Below are 23,252 nucleotides of genomic sequence, written 5' to 3'. Positions count from 1 at the left end.
CTTGTTTTTTTTTCAAACTTTGTGCAAAAGAAGCTTTGTCCCTCTGTAAAAACAATAAAGCTACGTTACTAAAAATAAGCACTACCCAAAGAAAGATTTAAGTTTCTTTTATCTGTAACCATAAAAGAATTCCCCCTAAATACTACTAAAACTGCGGCAAACATATAGTTTCATGTAAATAAATAGCTACAATACATCTTCACTACATATTGTTGTCGTTCGCAATTTTCTACCTCCGCGGTACGCCTTATGTATAAATATCACAATACCCAGGTACCCTACACCCCAAAAGCGTGTTTTACATTCAGTACATAACATTGTGATCCGACAAGAACCTGCGCGGATGACTGTACTTAGTACTATGTAACGTTATGTCCCTTTCGCAGAACACCGCGGGTAATCTTCTTATGAGGCTCTTGAGATGCGTAACTGGATTTACTAAACACGACTTCATATTATGTACAAGTTAGGACGCAGGTGTTACGCTTGTTCCTCTACAACGTACATTTTACGACGTACCGCATTATGTCACTTACAATTACTGAATACACAACGCTTTTTATTCATGAAAATATAAAACTAGAAACGTGTATGAATAATGGAAATAGAAGAATAGTCTCAAACGCTATTTAATTAAAAGTTATCAAGACCAGTATGACTGCGCCATACTTTTCCGAACTCAGTATTCCTCCGACTTGTACCGCAGACTTCTTCAGAATTCGAATTATGACCCATTACCGTGAAAGAAAAAGAAGAGTGCTCAAACAGAAATAAATATTCATTACCTTTGCGTTTGTTTAAACAAGTTCAATTTAAAAAAAAGTTATGTCAACAACAAACGGACCGATAGTTATTCCTGGGCTTTACCTTACTACAACATTAATTAAAACCTTATTTAAATATGTATACATCAAGTTTCATCACTGTACCTGTGAGGGCGAAAAGCGCCGGTAGAATGTTTTCAGTATTTTTTCCGTTCGCGAAAGCAAAAATTAACAGCGAAGCCAGGACAGCAAAGTAAACAAGGTGCACAGTATTAAACATTTGCCGGGTACGCTGTAAATCCTGGTTCTTTGCAGAGTGAATACGCCGCTCTCGATAATCCCATGATCCTTATTTACTAGGAAAGGCTCGAAGGGCCGCGGGCTTTATCCGAACGCACTCACCGCACGACTCACGACACGCCGAACACTGTTTTCTTCTCGGATTTACCCTCAAAAATAATGCTCTGAGGATAGTGAGGCTTCTATCTACAGGTATTATTTGGCTAATTTTATCGCAGTAATTTAATACAAAGTAATGATAAAACAAAGCCCGATCCCGAAACGTTGTCATAATTAAAATTTAATTTGTATTTTAATATGTAAATTAAAGCCTAATTAATTTTGGAAAAAAGGCACCAAATTGTACGTCGTGTTTTGCCAATGTCATCGTTACACTTCAAAAGCTCGCCCCTCTGACTGGCATTATTTCAACGTGTTGCCAAGTTACGTAATTGAGTTCGGAACTAAGCGCACCCTTTATAATAACATGAAATATTTAATATTTTAAAATAGGTAAATACAGAGAAAATTAATTTTAGTTAGCTATTCGTCGTTTTATTAAATTAGGAATTGTGTAGGTAGCTATTTTTAGATATTAATTAGATTGGGTTCCGGAATTTGGTTTGAATAATAGATATTTCGGAGCGCCAATAAAAGGTAACACGATAGTTTGGGTTCATTTGGAAGTGAATATGCATTTCCCTGACGGGTGATCTCGACGTAACAGCTCGATGTGAATGCCGGGAGCCACGTAGCGACTATCACTTACGTCGCCAGTAATAGTGCTCTTCCCTCTCACATAACTTATGTACACTGTCGGTATACACAGAAAACTATTAAAACGTCGTAGTTTTTCATTATCACGATAAAACTATTTAAAGAGGAGACGGAGAAAAAGCTTTGCGTACAAATCCTCGTAGCACAAACAATACCTGTTTTCGCCATAACATTCCATCCCCGTGGGTGGTATTATGGCTTGGATACGCAAAGAGGATACACGAGTATAAACCGTAAATCCTCAAAATCAAGAATAAGGGTGTAATGCTGACTTAATATTTGACGTTGTTGAGCTTTAATGTGCACAGCATGTTTATCATATTATACGAGCACATAACCTTTTGACGGAGAGGTTTTAATTACATAACACATTCACTTCATTCATTACATAAACTATGTAATATATCATGTAGGTATATATGTCGCAGGGATATGATAAAAACGGGGATTTGATCAATTCCCTAAGGGATATGATCAAATCACGGAGGATGTTAAAATAACAACACGATGTTATCTTTTCCCTAAACAAATCTAGTGAATTGAACAAATCCCTAAATTGGTTCAGTGAAATGACAAAAAACATGTCAGTGTCTTGTGCCTGTAAGAAATTCCTTTATGTAATTCACGATGCCACAAATCAGCTACATGTTTTAATAAGTGATTATTACAAATAGGCATATCATACGCAACTAAAATATTTTTTTATTTTTTAAAGAAATTTTTATTCATTCTTTCAAAATTTTTTTTTTGTTCTGAATAATGGTGATTTTTTATATCAATTTTTCCTTATTATCATTATCTCCCACACACCTGATTATCATAATTATGTAGGTATATCTTACCAAATAAACCTTTAAAATATCAAAGCAAAATTATTTTTGTCATTTCACTGACCCAATTTAGGGATTTGTTCAATTCACTAGATTTGTTTAGAGAAAAGATAAAATCGTGTTGTTATTTTAACATCCTCCGTGATTTGATCATATCCCTTAGGGAATTGATCAAATCCCCGTTTTTATCATATCCCTGCGACATATACATTTCTGCAGACTGAATATATTTTTATAAATATTTAGTTTGAATTAATTTCTTGGAGTCGAAGCGCGAGTAGTGGTGGTAGGTATTCTGAGTTGTAGGTGGCAGTAAGATGATTGGACATTGTTCCCTGACGAACTTTGATTCAGGTGTAGAAACTTACTCAAGTTTCACCCTTGTTCATAGCGAAGTAATGGCTGAATTATATTAACATAATATGCTCTAGGTAGTACAACAAAATTATATTTTAAAATGGTTTATATCCCCAATAATCTAAAACGATAAATATTTCTAATATACCTATTTTATACGCAACATGTTTTCACTCTAATCTGTTCATGATTAAGTACCTCCTATCTACCTTTCAGCAGCAATCGCGACAGTCATATCGACCATTTATCATATTATATTCACAAAAACCTCTTACAAAATGATAAAAGCTAGCGACGAAACTCTCGATAACCGGAACGGTGTCTTTTTTCATTGAGCGAAACGGGACGGGCCCTAGGGAGGGAAATATCAGCATGTCATTTGTTTATATTGTGGAATTAATCCCCCAAGCCGGCATGACTGATGAATCGAGTCAAACGTCGCTTGCCAAACAAAGAAACACCGAGGTGTGTACTATAATCGATGCTCACTTAAACGACAGATGCTACAAACGGGTGCCATCAATCTATCCCCTCCCCCGCGCCCACCATCCGATTCCTGCCCCCCGAGGGCCGAATTGTTATTCACGTTCCATTACCTCAATTTTTTAGAGCCGAGGTGCCTGAAAAGAAACCCTTTCACTTATTGTGTCTCATTCCTGAATCGGTGGAGGGCCATCGTAAAATTAAATTTCTTTAGATTATTCATATTTTTTTCTTTATTCTCGTCGAGTGTTTATTCAGTATTCTCTTTCAGATGTTGGAAGTTACACGGTAAAGTTGGAATATATTATTAAGGCTTTGGCAATATTGTGGTTGACATATCGTTTTTAGTTTTCCAATAAAACAAACAATAAATTCAGAAGGTTAGCGTGCACGAGCGCGCCGCGCGGTGTGCACGACACGCGACAAGAATCATTCAAGAATCGATTAAAGTCAGCCACACACGTACTGGAATCGAACAAACATCGAGAGCTCAATGGCCCGATCACAGGGTGCGCTAAGTCACGTCCCTCCGACCAATAATTCAATAAGAAGCGATTCAAACGCCAAGTGGAATCATAGACTTGGCCTTAGCGATGCAACTCTGTTCTAAACTTATTTATATTCTATTCAAAATAATCTTGGTTTTCCATTTCAATCTTTAGCCTTTCGTTCGCCGCGACAAGGAACAGGCACTTAAAGCGTATTAAAGCGGCGACATGTGAACTCGAAAGATTACAGTGATTAGTTAATTACTTGGTATTAGCTTAATCCTTCAAACAAGTGTGCGCGCACTTATGAGACTTGTGAAAGGTTCACAGCATTTGGTGCGACGATATAAAACTGGGTAAAGACTGGTAGCTTAGGTTTGGGGGGGCGCAATTTCCCCTATCGCTACACAATGGGTAACCGCAGCTTAGACGCTGGAACAAAGCTTCATTATGCGTTTAGCTCATTAACTGAATTTAAATGAATTCGGTGGAAGGGTTTTGGCTCGCTTTGTAGGTACTTATGAGCTTCATCACATTGATTGCAGCACCTCCTCAATTTTATCGCTATTGACTGAGGGTGGCAGGTGGATGCAAATAGATACAAAAACAAACTTTTACATAAATTTCCAACATAAAAAAAAATCTCATGATAACTTTTAAAATATATTCAAAACGGAATATCTACCATTGAATTTAATTTAACATGATTAATTACCCTGGTACCGACACAAGACACTACATTCGGAATTAGAGCGCGAAAATGCATGAACTAAAGGCTTGTATGTCACGGTGGATTAAGAGTACAAAACGTTGTTTAACCGGGAGCAATAAATGCGGTATCATTCTGTGTGAACTGCACTTATTAGGGTCGGTGCAGTTGTAACGCGACGTCGACGGGCGTCTCTTGCAATCAAGAGGCCGCGAGTTATTTTGCTACAGGCAAATGCGCGTATATTTTTCGCTTCCTGTTTTTGTAACGTTGTCATAATTAGCATTTATGTAGTCGTAATAGATAACATTAGATTTTGTAATTCTACACGTTACAGGCGATAACCGAAGTCAAAAGCCAGCACCTCTCTTATAAGATGGTCGAAGTACGGGACAAATTAAAGCTAAATTGAGAACTTAAATCATTTTTAAAACTATGTTGCATCTATTTTGACAGACAAAGCTGATGACACATATTGTTAAAATAATTATTTTTCAAATCCATGTATCTGAATTGACGTTCTACACATTTCAGTCGAACAATATTATAGGATAATTAACAACAGTTGAATGTTTATCACCAGCACAAGGAGAAACTCGCAACATAAGCTCAAAACTAACCAACAGCAAAGTGTGCTTAAGATGCAAAACAAATTTATCTACAAGCATTGAACTCCATTTCTGTAGTTTAAAATTATTTAATGAAATTACGGCGCTCTGAAAGCGTTATAGTGGACACTTAAAATGGATTGCAGAGTAAACTTAGTTGCACTTAGAAGCTAATGAATGTTGGTGTATAAATTAGTCTATCTCGGAATGAGTGACTAGATCTGAAATCGGCCGGTCAAATGTATTAATTTATTTTAAATAAATAGAATATTAATAAATAACTATGCTGTGATACAAGTGTATGGTTTATGGTTTATAGCGTGTTATGGTTTCAATAATGTACCTCTTTAATGTAATGTAAAAATTAATGTTTACAAACATGATTTGGCTACATACTTTTAAAACTTGATCAGTTGTTTTTGTAGTATCAGATTAAAGAACAATTTATTTAAGGTAATTATTATTGCAGTAGAAAACAAAAGCATTCCATCTCCGAGTAAAGAAAACTAAGATATTTTATCATCACGCGAATAAAGTCAAGATGCAACATTTTAAGTTCATCTTGTATTTAATGGAGCTCCACACTAATATACTATTTATCTCGCTAAAAAGCTTTTCATACTCCGGGTTAAGTAATTTTAATATAGTAGGAATTATTTGACTCTTGTTTATAATATAATTTACCTTCAAAGTTACAAAATGGAGAGAGAGAGGTGAAAAGAAAGTACTGCTTTTAGATTAATGAATTTAAGACCGGCCTGAGTAGCAATATATATAATACGATTCACGAAAAACTCGAGCAGTGCATTAGCATGCCGACTCACCTGTACAGAGCTAAGTTAAAAATCATGTAGCTCTCGCGTCCCGTGTGGACGCTCGTACTGGGGAAATGGGAGACTCGACGAAAATAAGGAAAACCTTCCGCTTTTGTGTAACTCGAATGCATGCGCTGCATACCCACTGAGCCAGCTATCTCGATCACATCTTCCGAGTTTACAATTTCCAACTAAAATCGGTTTTGGAAGCCTTCGGGCCGTCAAAATTCGCGCTACATCGCATTCAATGCGTCAGAGGGGATTTTTTTCAGAATGCAATGTCAATACCCCTTGTGCAGTCACTGGGAGATAATGCCGTCAAGGTGTTTGACGCCAACACGTGTTTTAAAAATTTTTGAACTACCTGAAAGGCTCAAAGGAGCAGGTAAAAATGCCTGAATATATATAATTATACAATAACGTTGTCTATTGTGAATGCATTTTAATTGAGTAAAAACGTGTATCGAGGGATTATTAAATGATTGCCACACCCAGATTGTTGGTTATCGTAACACAAAATTTTCTATTTTATCGAATCTAATAAGGTGTCGTGGCGTGAACGCTGCGGGCGGCGCGCGTCTCCGCTGCGTTACGGCACGTCGGCGCGACGCGACACCATCCCGCTAGAGCACCAGAAAATTACGTTACCATTCCCCCGCACCAGTCCGTTCAGAAATTCCGAAATCACGCTCCAATTTCAAGGATAATTCTTGAAAATTCGACGTCGAATTGACGTCTTGCGATTTGAGATACCAAAAGTAGTGAGGGAGAATCAACTTTTATAGTGGTAGTTGCTGACACATTTGAAAGAATATTTTTTATGTAGCGTATTTTCAAATCATTTACCAAAGTTAAACTTTCTTTGAACTTCAGAAATCAATAGCTGATTAGCATGGTACAACCTTAAACATTCAACCTGTGGAGATCTTTATTGTAGTTGGAATCTATTTAATCAAGTTAGCGCCAAGACCATCCCTACAAGGTGTTTGACCAGATCCAAATAGCAGTCTATTATGAAACGCTCAGTATTCAAACACAAGTATTCCAGATCAAATTTAGCGGAGATGCTAATCAAACACTGTGAGTCGGAGGCAAATTTGTAAATTCTGTGAATCCACTAAGATTCAGTCCAAGTGGAGGGCAAGGAAAATTATGAAGTTTGCCGTCTTCGCTTGCTCCAGATCAATATGATTTTCTGAATTTGAGACGGCACTTGCTTTGAGCCGAATATTCTGCAGAAACCGTGGAGTAAATGTTCAAGAGTTTCACGGGGCACCGAGGCTAAATAAAGTCGTTCAAAACTTAAAATGTCTAGGACATTGATTTTGCAGAACCACGATAAGTTAAAGTGTACTTAGGTAAGCGTGGTTTGCATTGCTTGGGAACCCACATCAAGGTAAAGTTGACGCTTGGGGACCTTAATTACACACAGAGGGTCGCTCTTTTTGGGGCCTTAGAAAAGCCCAACACAAGTTTGCGAACGTTAACTGACGCAGTTTACGGAACCCCAACTAATACACAGGCAATTTTTTGTGCTCACTCATTAGCCACGCTTAGTTACAGTAATTACGTAAATGTTTAGTAATGAATATATAATTATGTTCTTTTCTATAGTAACCACAAACAAATACACAAGTTTGGTTAACTAACAACATTCTGCAACAGTCATCAATTTAATAGAATAAGCTACCAAACAATTACAAATGTAATCAACATTATGCGGTATCATACCGCTTAATTAAAACACTCAACTCCCAAATTATTTCTTGGTACAATCATTACGTGATCCAACCAATTACGGCCGACCAACAAAACCAAGTGCCGGCCATGCAATTGAAAATCCATTAACGTTAACATACGTGATAGCTTCGCTCGGGAGCAGCGTGCGTGACACGGCGCGCCGTGCTACCGAAGAACGTGATGCTGAATCTTTTGTTCTTCGACATGCCATCCAATTGTACTTTGGCGCGCCCGATCAAAATGGCGACACAACATTACATCTTTTTGCATTCCCAACAAGCGTGAGGCGCGTCGGCTCTATGCATTTCCCGCAACGTGTGGTAACAACTTTGAAAACGGTTTTGAATTGAAAACAGATTCAACACCACTAGGCATACACGTTGCCATCATAGTTTAAAAGTTAGAGGACACACAGATAGATCTAACAAAGTTACAAAGGTGTTTGAAATTCAACTAAACTGGAAGCCGACTTCATATTTCATTCCTGTGCATCTGGATATTTGGTGTTAACTGACACTAGAATTGCAAGTGTCCCCAACTATGTCAAAAGTTCCGTAAATAACAGAGACTGACGAATTTCAGTTAGTAATTTAATATGAACCCTCGAATTCCTGGGTTACATAGAGGGCGAAATAACAGCTTCGTGTAGCGGGCTAAAACAAATGCCGATGCAGTCTTTGAATGGCATACATAGCGCGGATTCAGAGGCATGCTCGCGTGCCGAACTGACGAAGGGCCTAAAATATTCTGTTTTATTATCACGGGGATGAAAGGCACGAACAAAAGGAACTCTTAAATTGTCGTCATGTCCGTCAGCCCCTCTATGTGATGCATTCTCTATTGATATAGCCTAGATTATAACAACAGCAGGCAATAAAATACGAGGAGTTTTTTAAAGTTTTCATTATCTTAGTTCGTTAGTTACAAAATTACGTAGTGGCACTACTGTTTTCCCTACTCTGCGGACTTATTACGCGTGTACTAATGTTTATTTAGTACTTTATTAACATTTTGACAGCCAAACCATAAATTCATATGTCCACAACAGTTAGTTTTCATTTATATCGAAAATTCAACTACAATAATTTATTATTATGTAGATTAAAATCAGCAACTTAAATATGACGAGAATATTGTGTTTATAACTGCTTTGTGCTTTGATATTTTTGAGGATTCATAATGTTTAGGTATTTTTTGTTATTAAAGAAAATATTCTACTTACATTTAGTTAGAGGAACAGTTTGTCACGATTATACTAGTTCACAATGGTGCAGTGAACTTGAAACCAAAATGATGAAGTCGCCGGCACGAGTGGGATGGCCGCGGACTGCCCATACAAGAGTCATCCCACTTTATCCCGCTTGTCCTACTTGTCCCGCAAACTTTTGCTCATTTGTAAGACGTCAATAAAACTTTTCTGTCCGTTGTTCCCATTTCACTTCGCTAGTTTTAATAATTTCTTCAATATCTTCACGCCAAGATGGCTTAGAAAATGAACATTGGAGAGAGAAAGGTTTTTATACCAGTTTTTTTGTAAGTGAACTTTAGTCTGGAACTTTTATCGCCGTCGAATATCAGAGAGCTTTAATCTTTCTTTACACAAATCGCTGGATACCTGGCTACATTGTTCGTAACAAGCTAATCAACGTAAATTGAGATTCAAATTCCATGTTCGTCTCAAAAGATCGAAACAATACTCATTAAAATGGCTGACAATAACATTTTTGATTAACTTTATAGGTAGCTGTTTACTCTTTATGCTCGTCATATTGCCTGCGGAAGAGGTTTTAGAAGTTCCCTTTCGATTAATTACCCTCCCTGCGGAGATAAAACGTGGGTAAACTGAAACATTTTTTGCCCCACGGGGGGCTTATTGATCTGTCTAAATAGGTAGGGCGGGAAATCACGGGAACGAAGCTACCACGCCTAATAAATGATGTGTTGTTAGATAGGTAGGTACACTGGCCAATTTATTGCTTTGCTTACTTTTTAGATAGAATATTTTTTTCGTATTGGAGTTCGTTATTGAGCAATTAGGGATATGAAACAAGTAGGAGGCAGGTACTTATTTTATGTTCGGAAATATATTTGATTATGAAAAGTCGGTTCTTAGTTGCTAAGTAAAAAATGTGGAGTAATCTGAGTTTCATTGCACGTCAAGTTGGAGGCTCTAGAAATAAACTTGAGAGTTGAGAGGTTTCAAAACTTCCAACTGACGTCATATTAAAACTAATGGCTCGATTTGAACCATCTACAAACTTGTAGTGGTTTGCGGTCGAAACGCGAACACCGATGACGTATTTGCAATAAATTCTAAGACTCAGTAGTTTCAGTACTGACTTGTGAATGGGCTTAAATTATAATAATGACATGATGGACAAAAAAACATTCGTATTTTAAAGTAAATTAGACGTACTCAAGCCGGGAATGGTCATCAGTAAATATTAAAAATTGTAACTGATTAATATGTTAATCATTTAAACCACTTTAAGCAAATGAACATCCACATATTAATAAAAACAATTTAATTAATAATAAACCCTTAATTACACCAGATTTAAAATAAAATACAAAATGACAAAATAATCCTCTTTCGTTTCACAATAAAATTTCGCACGCATTTCGAAATTATAGTCGCAAAAACATAGAGTTTCAGTGGGCATCTATTATTCAAGCTAGTCAATATTGAATGGCCGGTCCCTCTGTACTTACGTACATAGGTAGATGTATCAAAATTCATAGTAACCTCCTGAGAGCAATGTATCGCTTCTAGTATAGCTACACAGATATATTGCGCTTTGACTCAGCTCAATATCTTATTCTGTTTCAAATTTGCCTGTATAATGTGCATTCCTAATGCTTTTGAGCTCTTATTACGCTTAATGTAGACGTACAATAGGAAAGCGATATGGTTTTTTGGTGTCTTGCTTATTCTATTGGAACATTAAGAGGGTAAGGTATAGGTGTAAATATTTTTTTCATAAGTAGGTACAGGATAACTTAACAAAAAAAAAAGTATTTAAATAGTACCTTAATGTTTTTGATTAACATATTTATTCGATTTTTGGAGGGCTGAGTTTCAATCATTCTGAGTGACAAAATCTGTGGCTCAGTTTACATCGTAATTTTTCTAAAGGTAAAAACAAATGATTGCAGTCGCGTATATACGCTCAGTTTTGCTACGCGCGATGAAAATCCGCCAGTGTGAAAGTCCTCATAGAAAGTCCAGAAACGGAGTGGATTCAATGATGATTTACAACACAATTTTCCAACACGCTAATTTCCTTTGCAAGTTTCTTTATTACTAAGATTCTTTTCAATAAGTACTCTCTTAAAAACATATCATATGTCATTAATTAATATAGCCACCATACCTAATGATGACATCGAAAGCAGGTCAGATGCCATTGCTAGCATGTTGACAGTCGATGTAACGAACCGGCTTCAATTCCGAAGCCACACAATGTTGTGATACAAACACCGCTTATACGATAACCTCGTACAGAAACGTGCAGACGTATGTGGTAGATATCAAACATGGATTTGTGTTTATCAAGACGCCGTGTTTGATGGAGTAATCGGTTTTCGAACGGAATAAATAAGTTGGTTGTAATTTTTTTTGTTGGTGCATGTATGAAAAATAGCTATTCCTGCGTTTTCCGAGGGAATCTCCGCTGAATTAAAATCAATTCAGTAGTTTTGGCATGAGAGTTAGACATACGAATCAGACGCATTTATCATATTAGTAGGTACAGCAAAAACACCCATGTGACAAAGCTACTTGAACTTTTCAATATTTATGATATGTCTTTTATCCTCGCAAACAGAGGAAAAAATATCTCAGAATTTACTATTGTTCTAAAATTTCTTAGAGAGATATTATTCTGACGTAAGCCTGGTATTTTATTCTCAAACGGGGTGACTTCTAAAGGCAATTTCACTTTAGTTTTTACAGTCGCCGTCAGAGATTCCTTTGCTAAGGTAACTGTGCGATCATCCAGCTATTGGCAGGTAAAGTCTGTCCATCAGCTGACAAAGCTTCTAATATGAATATGAAAGGAACCTTTTGAAAACAAAGAAGGGATTTTGAACGAGGTTTTTATTCAAAATCTCGTGAAATTCTAATAATGAAGTATTGGTTGGAAGTCACTTGGTGTCGTTTACTAATTTGAACTTTTAAATATCATTAATGATTCATATAAGAACTATTTTGTTATCAAGTCATCTCAATAAAATACGGTTGAAAAAGGTTACAGATTGTTTTTGTCTCATAAACTTTCTGCATTATGTAGGTATCATCTCCTTTAATTACGCTATGCAGTCCCATAAATATTATTCTCAGCATTCCACTATCAACGATGGGCTATAAAAATAATATAAAAATATCGTGCACTATCCATGTCATTCATATTCTGTTATACAAGACAGGGACAGACTTACGGCGGGGGTGCAAGAGTGAAGACTCACGCAGGGTGCGCTCGTGAAGAAGGGTAGCGTTTCATGAACATTTGAGACATTACGACGTATCGTTAGAGCAGTAATAGGCGTTTGTTTTAGTGCCTATATCTTCATGACAGCGGCTGCCTATCTGCTATGTGGGGCACTTACCTCTTTATGCGCCCCAAACAATCCAATCGTGAAGCGTGCCTTGTGACCTACGCTTTATGAAGTTGATGCTGTTTTATTCTGGTAGATGAGATGGGACAGACTTTTCGTTATTAAGTTATTTTTATAAGCTTTTATAAAAATGTTATTGGTTGTGAATTATGTTGATCAATGTATGTGTAATGTTACTGCACTTTTTTGTTTTGCGATATTCTAAGTTTTGCGTTATGCAATCAGATGGTAAAACTAATTAATTTTAGTACTCAAAGATGAATATTTACAGCAGTTTGAAACTGAACACTGCAGTGTAATTGTAGTTGCTATTAGGCTATATCTGGAACCCTCACAGGGCCCGTAATCAAGAACCTAGTGATGTCACCATTTGCATTTTATTGCTAAAGTTTCTGGCCGCAGAACGCCTATTTTTATGGTAAACTTATTCAAATGTACGTCGACGTCATAAATTGGGGAAAGGGGTGCGCTGGCACGGCAGGCACAGAAAAACTTTGCGAATGCCGATCCTACCTAGACGAGGACGGACAAGCGACACGTTTGTCATTCCACTTTTGATGCGCCCATTTCCGAATAGGCTTCGCGACAGCACCGCTCCTATTAATGGCAATTTGCCCAACTTTTTGCCAGACATTTAGCGAAATGACATAAAAATGAACGGCTATCGTGCCGTGACAAAGGTTAATAATAAATCAGGCGTATAACGGAGACATCTTTACTCGTGACACTAATTCGCGAACGATTGTTCTTTTGACATAAAGCCGAGGCAACAGCAGCGACTGCCTATTTGTTGTTAATTGTATAAAGTTCTTTGATCTTCCGCCGCTGATATTTATGATTGATATTTTGACGTTTCACTAATGAAACTCCGCCGAATGATAGACAAGCCATTACAAAGAATACGTATCGAGTAATAAGGCAATCTACTAAAAGTTTTTTAATTAAACCCCGACAACCACACAAAGTTTATTTCAGTAGGTACTTAATTCAACGCCACCGTCGAAAATTTTAATGTTAAAATAACATGATTTAAGCCGCTCCAATATTTTTATGTCCATATAAATTAATATTGCTTTAACACGATTTTATTTTAATAATGTTGCATTTTAATCTGACTAAATCCTGTTATCCCGGTCTTCATTTTAAACGTAAGCCATTTATAGCGAATATGATAAAGCTTTTATTGTATTTTATCTTACATTATTAATTGTAACTGTGGGTTGATGCAACTTTCATCCTTGTTATTATTTCGATTGAATAAAAAAAAACATTTCCTATCGAGATTGAGGACAACTTTGGACATATCATTGAAGGTTTTATGTAAGGCGAGTGAGCTACTACTTCTTTCTGAAAAGCGAGTAAAACTAATTATTATATCAATATGCGGTTGGGTATCTGCAACAGTACTGTCACGCTTGTTCTCTTTAATCCGCGGCCGGGAGACGTGGTGAGACTGCAATTAAGAGTACTGGCACACTGCACACTAAACAGTCGGCCGACAGTTGACCCGATAATTGTAATTTTTTTTATTAATAAATCTTGAATCTACTGGTCGTGGTATATCATTCATCTCCATACAGACTTATGAGTCCAAACAAACTATCGGGCGACTAAAAGTTTGCAGTGTGGTAGCACTAAGACCACAATGATAGGTCCTAGAAAGTTTCCTTCATTAAAATAACTCACCCACACGTTACGTGGGCGACTTATTAATCAACGGACCAGTCGACATGACGGTTTTGATCCGACGCCGTCTACCGATGATAATGGGAGGAAAAGCTACCGATTTACTCCCACTGAATGAAAATCAATTTCCTAGAGTTGGGAAAATTCATTTATCGACCACCTGCGCTCCGGTGCTCGATCAAGCGGAGACCAATACAATGGGGCAACGGTCTAATCTCAAGAAAGGAGCTTTTAAAACCTTGTTGTTAGAGATTACCTAAGAGTGGAGGAGAAAAGTCTATGAATCAAGCCGACGTAGTCAGACGGCTTCTGTGTCACAAAAACAGACTTACCTATATTGAAGAAGTGAAGTTGAGATGGAAGTTGGTTATTCTTCTTTTTAAAGAATACTGTTCATCCTAGTTAATGATTTAATTTTATTTGTTTTAACTGTGCTAGGGTGATGACGAAGTTATGTGATAGTATGTCGTTAGTAATGTTGGTTTAAACAAAGCAGGTCAAAATAATGTTACATTTTACGAATAAAATTCTAAAACATCTTGGTAGCAAACTGCACTTTAGACTCTATGCAAGCTACAAATAAAATTGTAAACATATACAAAAATACAAATTACCCATTAATAACGTCAATAGAGTTTCAACGTATATTTTACCCACTTACTTAATTGGGTGCTAATTATTTATTCGTGAAAGGAAGTAGAAAATAGAATTTGGTAAAGTATTTAGCTCAGTATTTTTTACATAAAGTACTTTTATCAGCATTCAGGTGAAACCACGGAACATTCCTAGTACAATTTTACACAGCAACGGCAATACTGAAACATTCGTATCGCTTATTACACTAAGTGCCAATAAATTTCCCTTTAGCCACGTCTACCTATTCACTGACATAATGAGATCGCCCCGATATCCCTAGCACTGTAATATTTTTCAATAGAACAAATGCAATTTTATTCCAATCTCATTGCCTTATTCTCTTTGTATAATCGCATAATAGGAATGATTTAAATGAGGCGCTTGGCTCAGTAACAACCTGAGAGAACTACTATAAACTGATAATCTGTCCTCTATTTTCTCTAGTTTTCAATTTATCTACATTTCCATCCAAATGTACCTTCACGTTACCATGGAAACGTTACAAATAGCCCCTTTTATATCTATAAATACTCGCACTGAATAAGGATGACGATAACAGTTGCGAACACATTTAAGCGGAGCATTTACGTCACACATTAAAAACTCAGAGGAAACTATGTGGTAACTTCATTTGAATAGTTTGTGCAGATTCAGAAAGCTCAGTGACAAGCCATGTATCGCGGGTGGACTTCAAGTGTCAAAGTGTAGTTAACCCCGTCTCGTGTTTGCGAACTGGCAACACCGACATTATAACTGTCAAAGTTATTACAACCCATCTGTATTTCAGTTTGCGAACGTTTTGTAGACGGAGGTATGTCCTACGATTTATTCAATGACAAGATGAATTTAATTAAAGTTAGGAGACATTGATACTTCGGGCGAAATTTGATAGCTGTGGGCAAGTTACTTGTGTGGGTACACGAATGTTATTGGCAATTTAATATTGTGTTTGTTTCGTCCGGAATTTCGGTGAAGTCTTTGAATTTATGATTTGTTATTATTTACCGTCGGAAAAGTATTTTCACAGTGACACATTACACAATTTTTTTAAGCACATATATTGTTATGGCATTGAAGAATATTTAGAAAGAAATCTAATTAAAAAATAAATTTCAATTTAAATAATTAAAACAATTACGAAATAAATGAATTATATCGTCGAATGAAGTCCTTCTCACGTCTTTAATTAAGTTTGCAAAGACGTGCTTCAGTTGGTAACGGGTTTATTTCCTCGAGTGATCATACAACTCTGACATTATCATCTCAAGTGCTTGATTGTACTTTAAAGCCTTTAATTATCGATTCCCCAACTAAGAGAGCACATTGAAGCGTCAAAGTACTTTTCATTTAACAAAGCGGTCTTTAGACTTCGCTACTTTGGTTTAATAAGTATTTGAGTAAAAGTAAACGACTGTTTATCGAACATGGCGGAGATACGATAACCGTTGTGTGTTTAATTATTTTTCGTTTTTAATTACAGGAAGTTATGTATCTCTAATTTTTATATCCCATATTTATAACAGAAAGTAAATAAAATAACAGTACTGTTAAATAAAATTTTTGAATTAAATGTGCCAGTTTAAACTCGTATCAATTTCTATTTTAAACCCGCAAAAATTGCTACACAACACTTTACTTAGGCTGCATGTCTCGTAAAAGAATATTTGACACAAAACGTGGCAACGTCACTTGCGTCCAAACATTCCGGCCATCTGTTTGTAAGTCGTGAGAATGGCGAAAAATAAAACCAAGAGGGGCTTGGGAACATTATCGAAGTAGATCGGTTGCGGGTGGCTTTCAGCCGTGGTCCCCAAGGAATCCCTCGATGTGTTCCATCCAAGCTTCGAAGTGTCACTGGCAGCCGACTTCGTATTGCGGCCAGCGCGATTAAACAAACATATTTCTTTTTCTTTTGTGCCAATATACATAGTTGTATTCAAACTCAAACTTTTTCGTTTTCTGCGTTCTTTTCTATCGACACTCTTTTGTTTCTACTATTGCGAAATCATAATGTGGACGTTTATCGTGATTTCATTTGTACCATGTAACGTAAGCGATTACAGTATTATAATTCATGCAAAACAAGGATTAAATTACACAAACATAAATTATTCTCGCCTAACTCCGCGGCATTATGCAATACAGAATAACATATCCAGATTTACATTTTTGAGTTCATTATTTCATATTTGTGTCCTCTCGTATTGGACTCATATAAGTTTATCATTCGAGTTTGAAGGTTGGTTTAATGTATACCATAAGTAACTAGATCTAAGAAATAGTCGAAATAGGACGTAAATAATACCGCAATAATCGTAACGCCTAATATTTTTAATATTTTGACAAGGGAACATTAGATAAAAATATGTGCGCACCGTGGCTGGGTTTGACGTCTACTTACACCGAAATTCCATTTAGCCAGCTAGGTGGATTGAAGGCTATAAAGAATTTACAGTGGCCCTTTGACCCAGAGGCATTAACGTGCGAGGAACGATAGCATTAGCGCGTTGACAGATGTTGCTACCGAAATATTTCGTAGGGGACGGCACGACCACTTGCATTCGTACCCCTAGGGGGTAACGCGATGTTTCCGCAATCAAATGATACTTTTAACCCTTGGCGAACATTGCGATATAATTCGGATGTAATGCATGGGAGTAAAAGGGTATGTTCAAGGTTTGTTACAAGCCCCAGACTGCAGTAATGGATAGTCAACGTCAAATGAACACAAGCAGGGTGCCATATACCGCTTGCTGTTCCATAATTCAATTAAAATATTGCGGTTTCAATTAGACAAGCTTGACTTGGCGAGAAGCAGAACTCATTAAATATTCCATTAAAATGTACTTACTTTTCCCTTAGAATAATACCAGTACTAATAGTTTCTATAAAATACGGTAATATAAAGAACCCGTCTCTTCTAAATGAGCGCCAATTACTTTAAGGAAAGCGGACACTGGAGAATTCGAGGATAAAGAAGAAGGATTATGAAATACTTCTAGATTTCCTTTGGCTTATTACAGTCTTTTAAAAAAAACTACAATATTAAAACGAGACGGGAATAAATTCGATAAAAATGACATTGAAAAAGTAGTATTAGAGCTCGTTGTGTAAGTGAGACTAGAAGTGTCACCGCTATGGTTTATTTCCACAATCCTTTTTGAAGACAGTGTTTTTATTACTCTGTGTAAGCATCCTTGTAGAGTTTATTTGTCGTGTTTCGTTGCCCGCAGTACTGGAAGTGTCCTCGAGTCGAACAACTCTTGTTTGTTATTCACTACACCGTAAGACGCTATGGATGAAATTGAGAAAATGGCATTGAGTGCAGAAAGTAGTGATTTGTGTGAATGCTCGCTATCATTTCTATTCTTAGAATGGTATGTTCATTTCAACGTTATTTTAAGAACTTGAAATTTTCTTTCAAGAGGAATGCTTTATAACCTTTTTATACGTATCAGAATGTGCCTCGTGAAAACTTAATTTCTTATAATAATTTTTGAAATTTCACTTTCATTATTTAAAAATAATATTTAATTTTCTAAGAAGCGCTTGCTTCAATTAGGGCTTCATAATATTTTTAAAGCAGACGCCAAAGTTTGTAATATTGAAAATTCTTTCTTTAAGTAAATGGTATAACGTACAGAGTACGCTAATGAAAATTTTCTTAATTAGAGAGACACCGTACTACATAGCTAAAATGTTCATCGCTCATCTTATTAAAGTTTTACATTTTTTAAAATAGTTGTTACAAAAACGTGATGAATGTATAAAGTAATTAAGTCCACATAAGTATGGTTTGCAAAGAGAACGAGCTTAAAAGGAAACCGTATTTCCAGTTTCATATTAAGTAACATGTTATGAAACAAGTGTTGCGTTCTTGTGGTTCTAATTTGGAGTGGAGACGTAAGAACTCTAACCGAGTTTTTATGTAACCAACCTAATAAGCTCTTCTTAATGAGGCTGCGTGGGCTCAAGTTTATTATTATTATTAACTATCTATCATGCTAACAGTGTGTATGTTTGTCTGCAGGCACAATGGGGAGATTGGCGCCACTGGTGATACGGTTGCTGGCCGTGTCACTGGTGGCGCTTGTCCTTGCCGAGCCCGGCAATGGCGGCGACCAATCAGTGGCCAAGGAGCGCCGCGACGCTGACGTCACCGCGGCCACCGCGCCCCCCGCGCCCCGCCGCCCCGGCAAGCGCGAGCGCAACCGCAAGCGCACAACTACCACTACTACCACAGTAGACCCAGACGACAATGACGTAGCTGAGGCTACCACAACCACCACTACTACGACAGTAGATCCTCGCGCCTTCGACCACAGTAAGTCACCTTTCACTATACACAACACCACCACATAACCATAGAGATACACATATCCATATCAACATAAGTACATAGATCGACATAAAACTGATCTACCATGACAGCCATATCAGTCATCATCGCATCAGGGAGTACAGGGGTGAAGCTTGTGGTGTGTCACGTGTGTGCTTGCTAACATGATGCTTATTCGCTGGCCATGATACACGCTCTATTGAACAACCACTACTGCACTATACGAGCAAATGTACGGATTTATCTGCCATGGTAAGTACTAATTTTAAGCCGGGAGTATTGGAGCCAGGTGATAAAACCAGAGGATGATTGGGGTTATAATAAGTTAGGGCAGCTCATAGACAGGTAAAATGTGTGTGGGATAAAAAGAAAGCTGAGGGTCCACACATTAACTAACACCCCACCGTAGTAAGTACTCTACTTTTAGGCCAGAAGCGTCTGCGTGGCACCGCACCGCCGCTGGTCGGGCCGCAGCGTCGATGGCCGGGGAAGCAGCATAAGAGGCGCCGCCGCCGTACTACCACGACAACCACAACCCCACCAGACGGTGATGGTGACATGGAGCCTACCACAACTCTTGCCACCACCACAGTAGACCCAAGAAACTTAGACCACAGTAAGTGCTTAAGTACGGCTGCAAACGGAGCTCTGGTAGCCACGCCTCTGACTACTATCATGATGGACCCGGCCTTTTTTCCAACGTAAGCAAAATTTAAAAATGTATGCTACAAGCTGTAGCAGTGGTAGTCACAGACGTAGTTAGTTTCAGACTGTCCGTCTGTTACTCATTCTGTCACTTCTCACCGGCTCTCATGAAACATTCACCTAACATACAAGAAAGTTTCACACCATTACACTTGAGACACGATCTCCGATTAGGTGTAAACTGTATTATACAATCATCCCACCGATTGTAAATAGGGTCTTCATTTTCCTAGAAATACGTTTGTTTGTGTACTGTACACAGAATTCGCGCTATTTCGAGATGGAGACATGCTTTCATTCTAGTAGGTTCGATCATTTCTAATTTTTCTTTCTCTTTTTGTTTTATTTCTCGGGATTAATAATCGTTATTTAGTTGATGTTATGTTGAAGATTGGGTATTAAGAATATTACTATAAAGTAGTTACTAACATAACAGTCTTGTCTGGGGTAACACAGGCTGTGTAAACCACGCAATACTTCACTAACAAAGCCGTCCAGAAACAACATTATTAATTTATCGGCAGTGCTTTATTTACGGCCCAGCGGTCAGCCTTAAATATACTGCGCTATAAAGAATTCATATATACTACTAGCTATTACTACCCAGCAGTTTTACCCACATCCCGTGGGAACTTAAAGCATTTTCCATACCTAAGGAAGCAGTCGTTTCGGAGATTAGCACCTTCACGCAAAAAACATAATTAGTAAAGATTAAAAAAAGGTTTTTTTACTAGCTTTAATAAAAAAGTACCGAATCAAGCACACATAAATAAAGTTAAGGGACTTTTGTTAATCGTAGTTATATGAGACCTTCCTTCATTCTCTCACCACACCATTCTAATAAAAAGAAAAAAACGCACAAATAATTATTAAAATTAATCTAAAAAACATATTAAATCCGGCACACGATACCTTAATTCACAATAACCAAAGTACCTAAATCAAAAATATAATAAATAATTCCCGTGCGTATCTCGCAGTCATTAGGCAAAAATGACGTGAACCGGGCGCAGGTAAGTGACCGCTCGAGATAAATCATAGAACAATTAGACGCTCGTTAGCTCGCACGTGACGTTTCACTTACTGATTAGCTGAACACGTCATGGGTAATATGATGAGTTAGTTTTTGCTAACCCCTCCGGTCATGTGAGGGAGTATATCTACCTATATATGTTTATGTTGTGGTATAGGCTTAGAGTGCCTATTGGTTAGTGGCTGTTTCACTCGATTCCCGTTGAGATTACATCCCGCTCCTGGATAAAATATAGCCTATGTTACTCGGGGATAGTCTAGCTTAGAAACGGTGAACGAATTTTTCAAATCAGTTCAGTAGTTTAGGAGTCTTTTAGGATATAAAAACAAACAGAAAAATTTTCCTCTTAATGATGTTTATTATAACATTATAGATTTCGACCTTTCGTCAATAACCTACACAAAAGTGTATCAATAGGCATTAAAGATAAATAAAGTTTGATAAACAGAGGAATAGAAGATATTTTTTCTTAGTCTATTTTTATATTTATGAGACTAAACAACTGTAGGCATTTGTTCAATGAATGTTTTGCCACACTATTATAACAATAACCGCCCTCATCTTTTAACAACTTTAATGGCAATATTTTTCATTCACATTCCGTGACATAAAACATGCTACAATATTGCTATATGCTTGTATTTGAAGCTCTGCATCTAAATAAAGCCCCATACTTGTACCATGTTCATTACCGTGTACAATAAATATCACATTCCACCGTCAAGTTAAACTGATCTTGAAAACTTCACGAGTGTGATATGTTCGCCAATAGCCGTTTTAAGTCGCATAGTTTAACGAGGGGACGAGGGCCAAGGGCTTAAGGAATGTCACCATAGGAGGTGGGTGAGACACTCAAAATTACTTGCTTCTAAACAACGGACGAACGTAATTTGTGAGTTACTCGGACACTTTGGACTCCGGCCATCGGAAGAATGTCCACAGTTAACGCGGTATGTCAAACCCTCCGAGCATTTTAATTTTCAAAAAATTCCGCTACGTTCAGTTATTTTGGGCCATTAGAGAGATTTACTTTATTAATAAAGTGGACATTGGTACGAGCGGTCATGTGGAAGAGAAAAGTTTAAAGGAAATGTTCTTTAAGGTTTTCTTTTTGTTTTCACCCGGCTGCCGGGAAGGGTTATGTTTTATTTCGTTTATTATCAATTTATTTACGTTTATTATAAAGTCATGAAATAAATGTTGTTGCATCTAAGGCTTCGTACATCACCTAACTCAAGAAAAAAAATACAAAGTATTCAACCCTAAGCCTTATACGGCCTGAAAATATGCGCCTAAGAGTTTAGTCGATCAATCTTGTAGCGGTCACTAAAATACCACTTATTGGCGGGTAGCCATGCTTGCTCTTGCCAAAGCGCATATTATATCCGGAGATTATCCTTCGCAACCTAAATCTGCATAGAAATTGATATCTTTCTTCAATGTTTACAAACTTATCTTGATTTCTATAAACTGAGCATAAATAAACTTTCCACATTTTCAAATATAAATTGAAAGTCGGCAACGAGGTGCAACACGAACCAGGCAGGAAAAACCAGGAGTGTAATAGTAAGAAAACATTTTCTATCAACGTCGGGGATAAAAGTAAAAACAGTACAGGTCAGGTTACGCTGGCGGGGGTGCGCGGGGGGAGGGGACTCATTTCACGCCTCTTGAGCGCGCATCAAACCAATATTAGGTTTATTAGATAGATGGGGCATCGTGAAAAGCGATTTTTCATTTTTTGCCATTCATTATTATCGGCTCTTATACAGGTTTTCAAATAAAACGATTTAAGTAAATTAGATTTCATTGAACTGTACCTTTGTATTTTGAACAATTTAACGTTGTTAGAAAGTTTTCAGAGCGTGAAATTTAGTTCTGCGAACGGTTTTTGGGTACGCTAAAAATATTCCATTTTAATTACGTGGGTAATGGTATAGACAACTTTATGTGTCTGACAGTAAAATTTTATCGGTACTTTTACTAGGTACTTGCACAAAGTACTCGTAGTATAGATAATTATAAAAAGTGCTGCTCTTACCACTATCTTAGTACTTTTGTTAACACTTCTATAAAATATCTCGTTATTATTTGATTGATAAAAATACTTTTTAAGTGTCATTGTGAGTCACTTAAGTACTTTAAAGGATTTGACTGCACTTATAATTTATAATTTAGCTGGCTATCACGACAATTTGGTAGATAAAGTTATTTAACCAACTCATTTCATATCAAACCAAAGAATATTCAATATTCCATCACAAATACGTACAAACGTGCCTAACAGAATTGTGGATATATGCCAAATTTATGCGTCGCAGAGTTTAACAAGGAAAATATTATTTGAAGTATTCTCCATTGTGTTATATGATGAGGCACAATTGGC

At 37.0% G+C, this 23,252-nt stretch overlaps 1 protein-coding gene across 2 annotated transcripts in view; it reads left to right on the top strand.

Annotated features, from left to right (window-relative positions):
* The window catches only part of LOC110374488 (discoidin domain-containing receptor 2), a 147,180-nt gene that overhangs the window by 65,184 nt on the left and 58,744 nt on the right, over positions 1 to 23,252 (top strand). The window contains exons 2-3 of one of the 2 annotated variants that reach the window (XM_049849030.2): positions 18,820 to 19,113; positions 19,556 to 19,744. In XM_049849030.2, the coding sequence (XP_049704987.2) occupies positions 18,820 to 19,113; positions 19,556 to 19,744 (483 nt within the window). The remainder of the gene's footprint in view (positions 1 to 18,819; positions 19,114 to 19,555; positions 19,745 to 23,252) is intronic. The other variant, XM_049849082.2, reaches the window with a different exon arrangement.

This window comes from Helicoverpa armigera, chromosome 1 (genome assembly GCF_030705265.1).
Source record: "Helicoverpa armigera isolate CAAS_96S chromosome 1, ASM3070526v1, whole genome shotgun sequence".
Lineage (NCBI taxonomy): Eukaryota > Metazoa > Arthropoda > Insecta > Lepidoptera > Noctuidae > Helicoverpa > Helicoverpa armigera.
The sequence above is the reverse complement of the archived record's forward strand: the minus strand, read 5'-3'. Positions and strand labels throughout refer to the sequence as shown.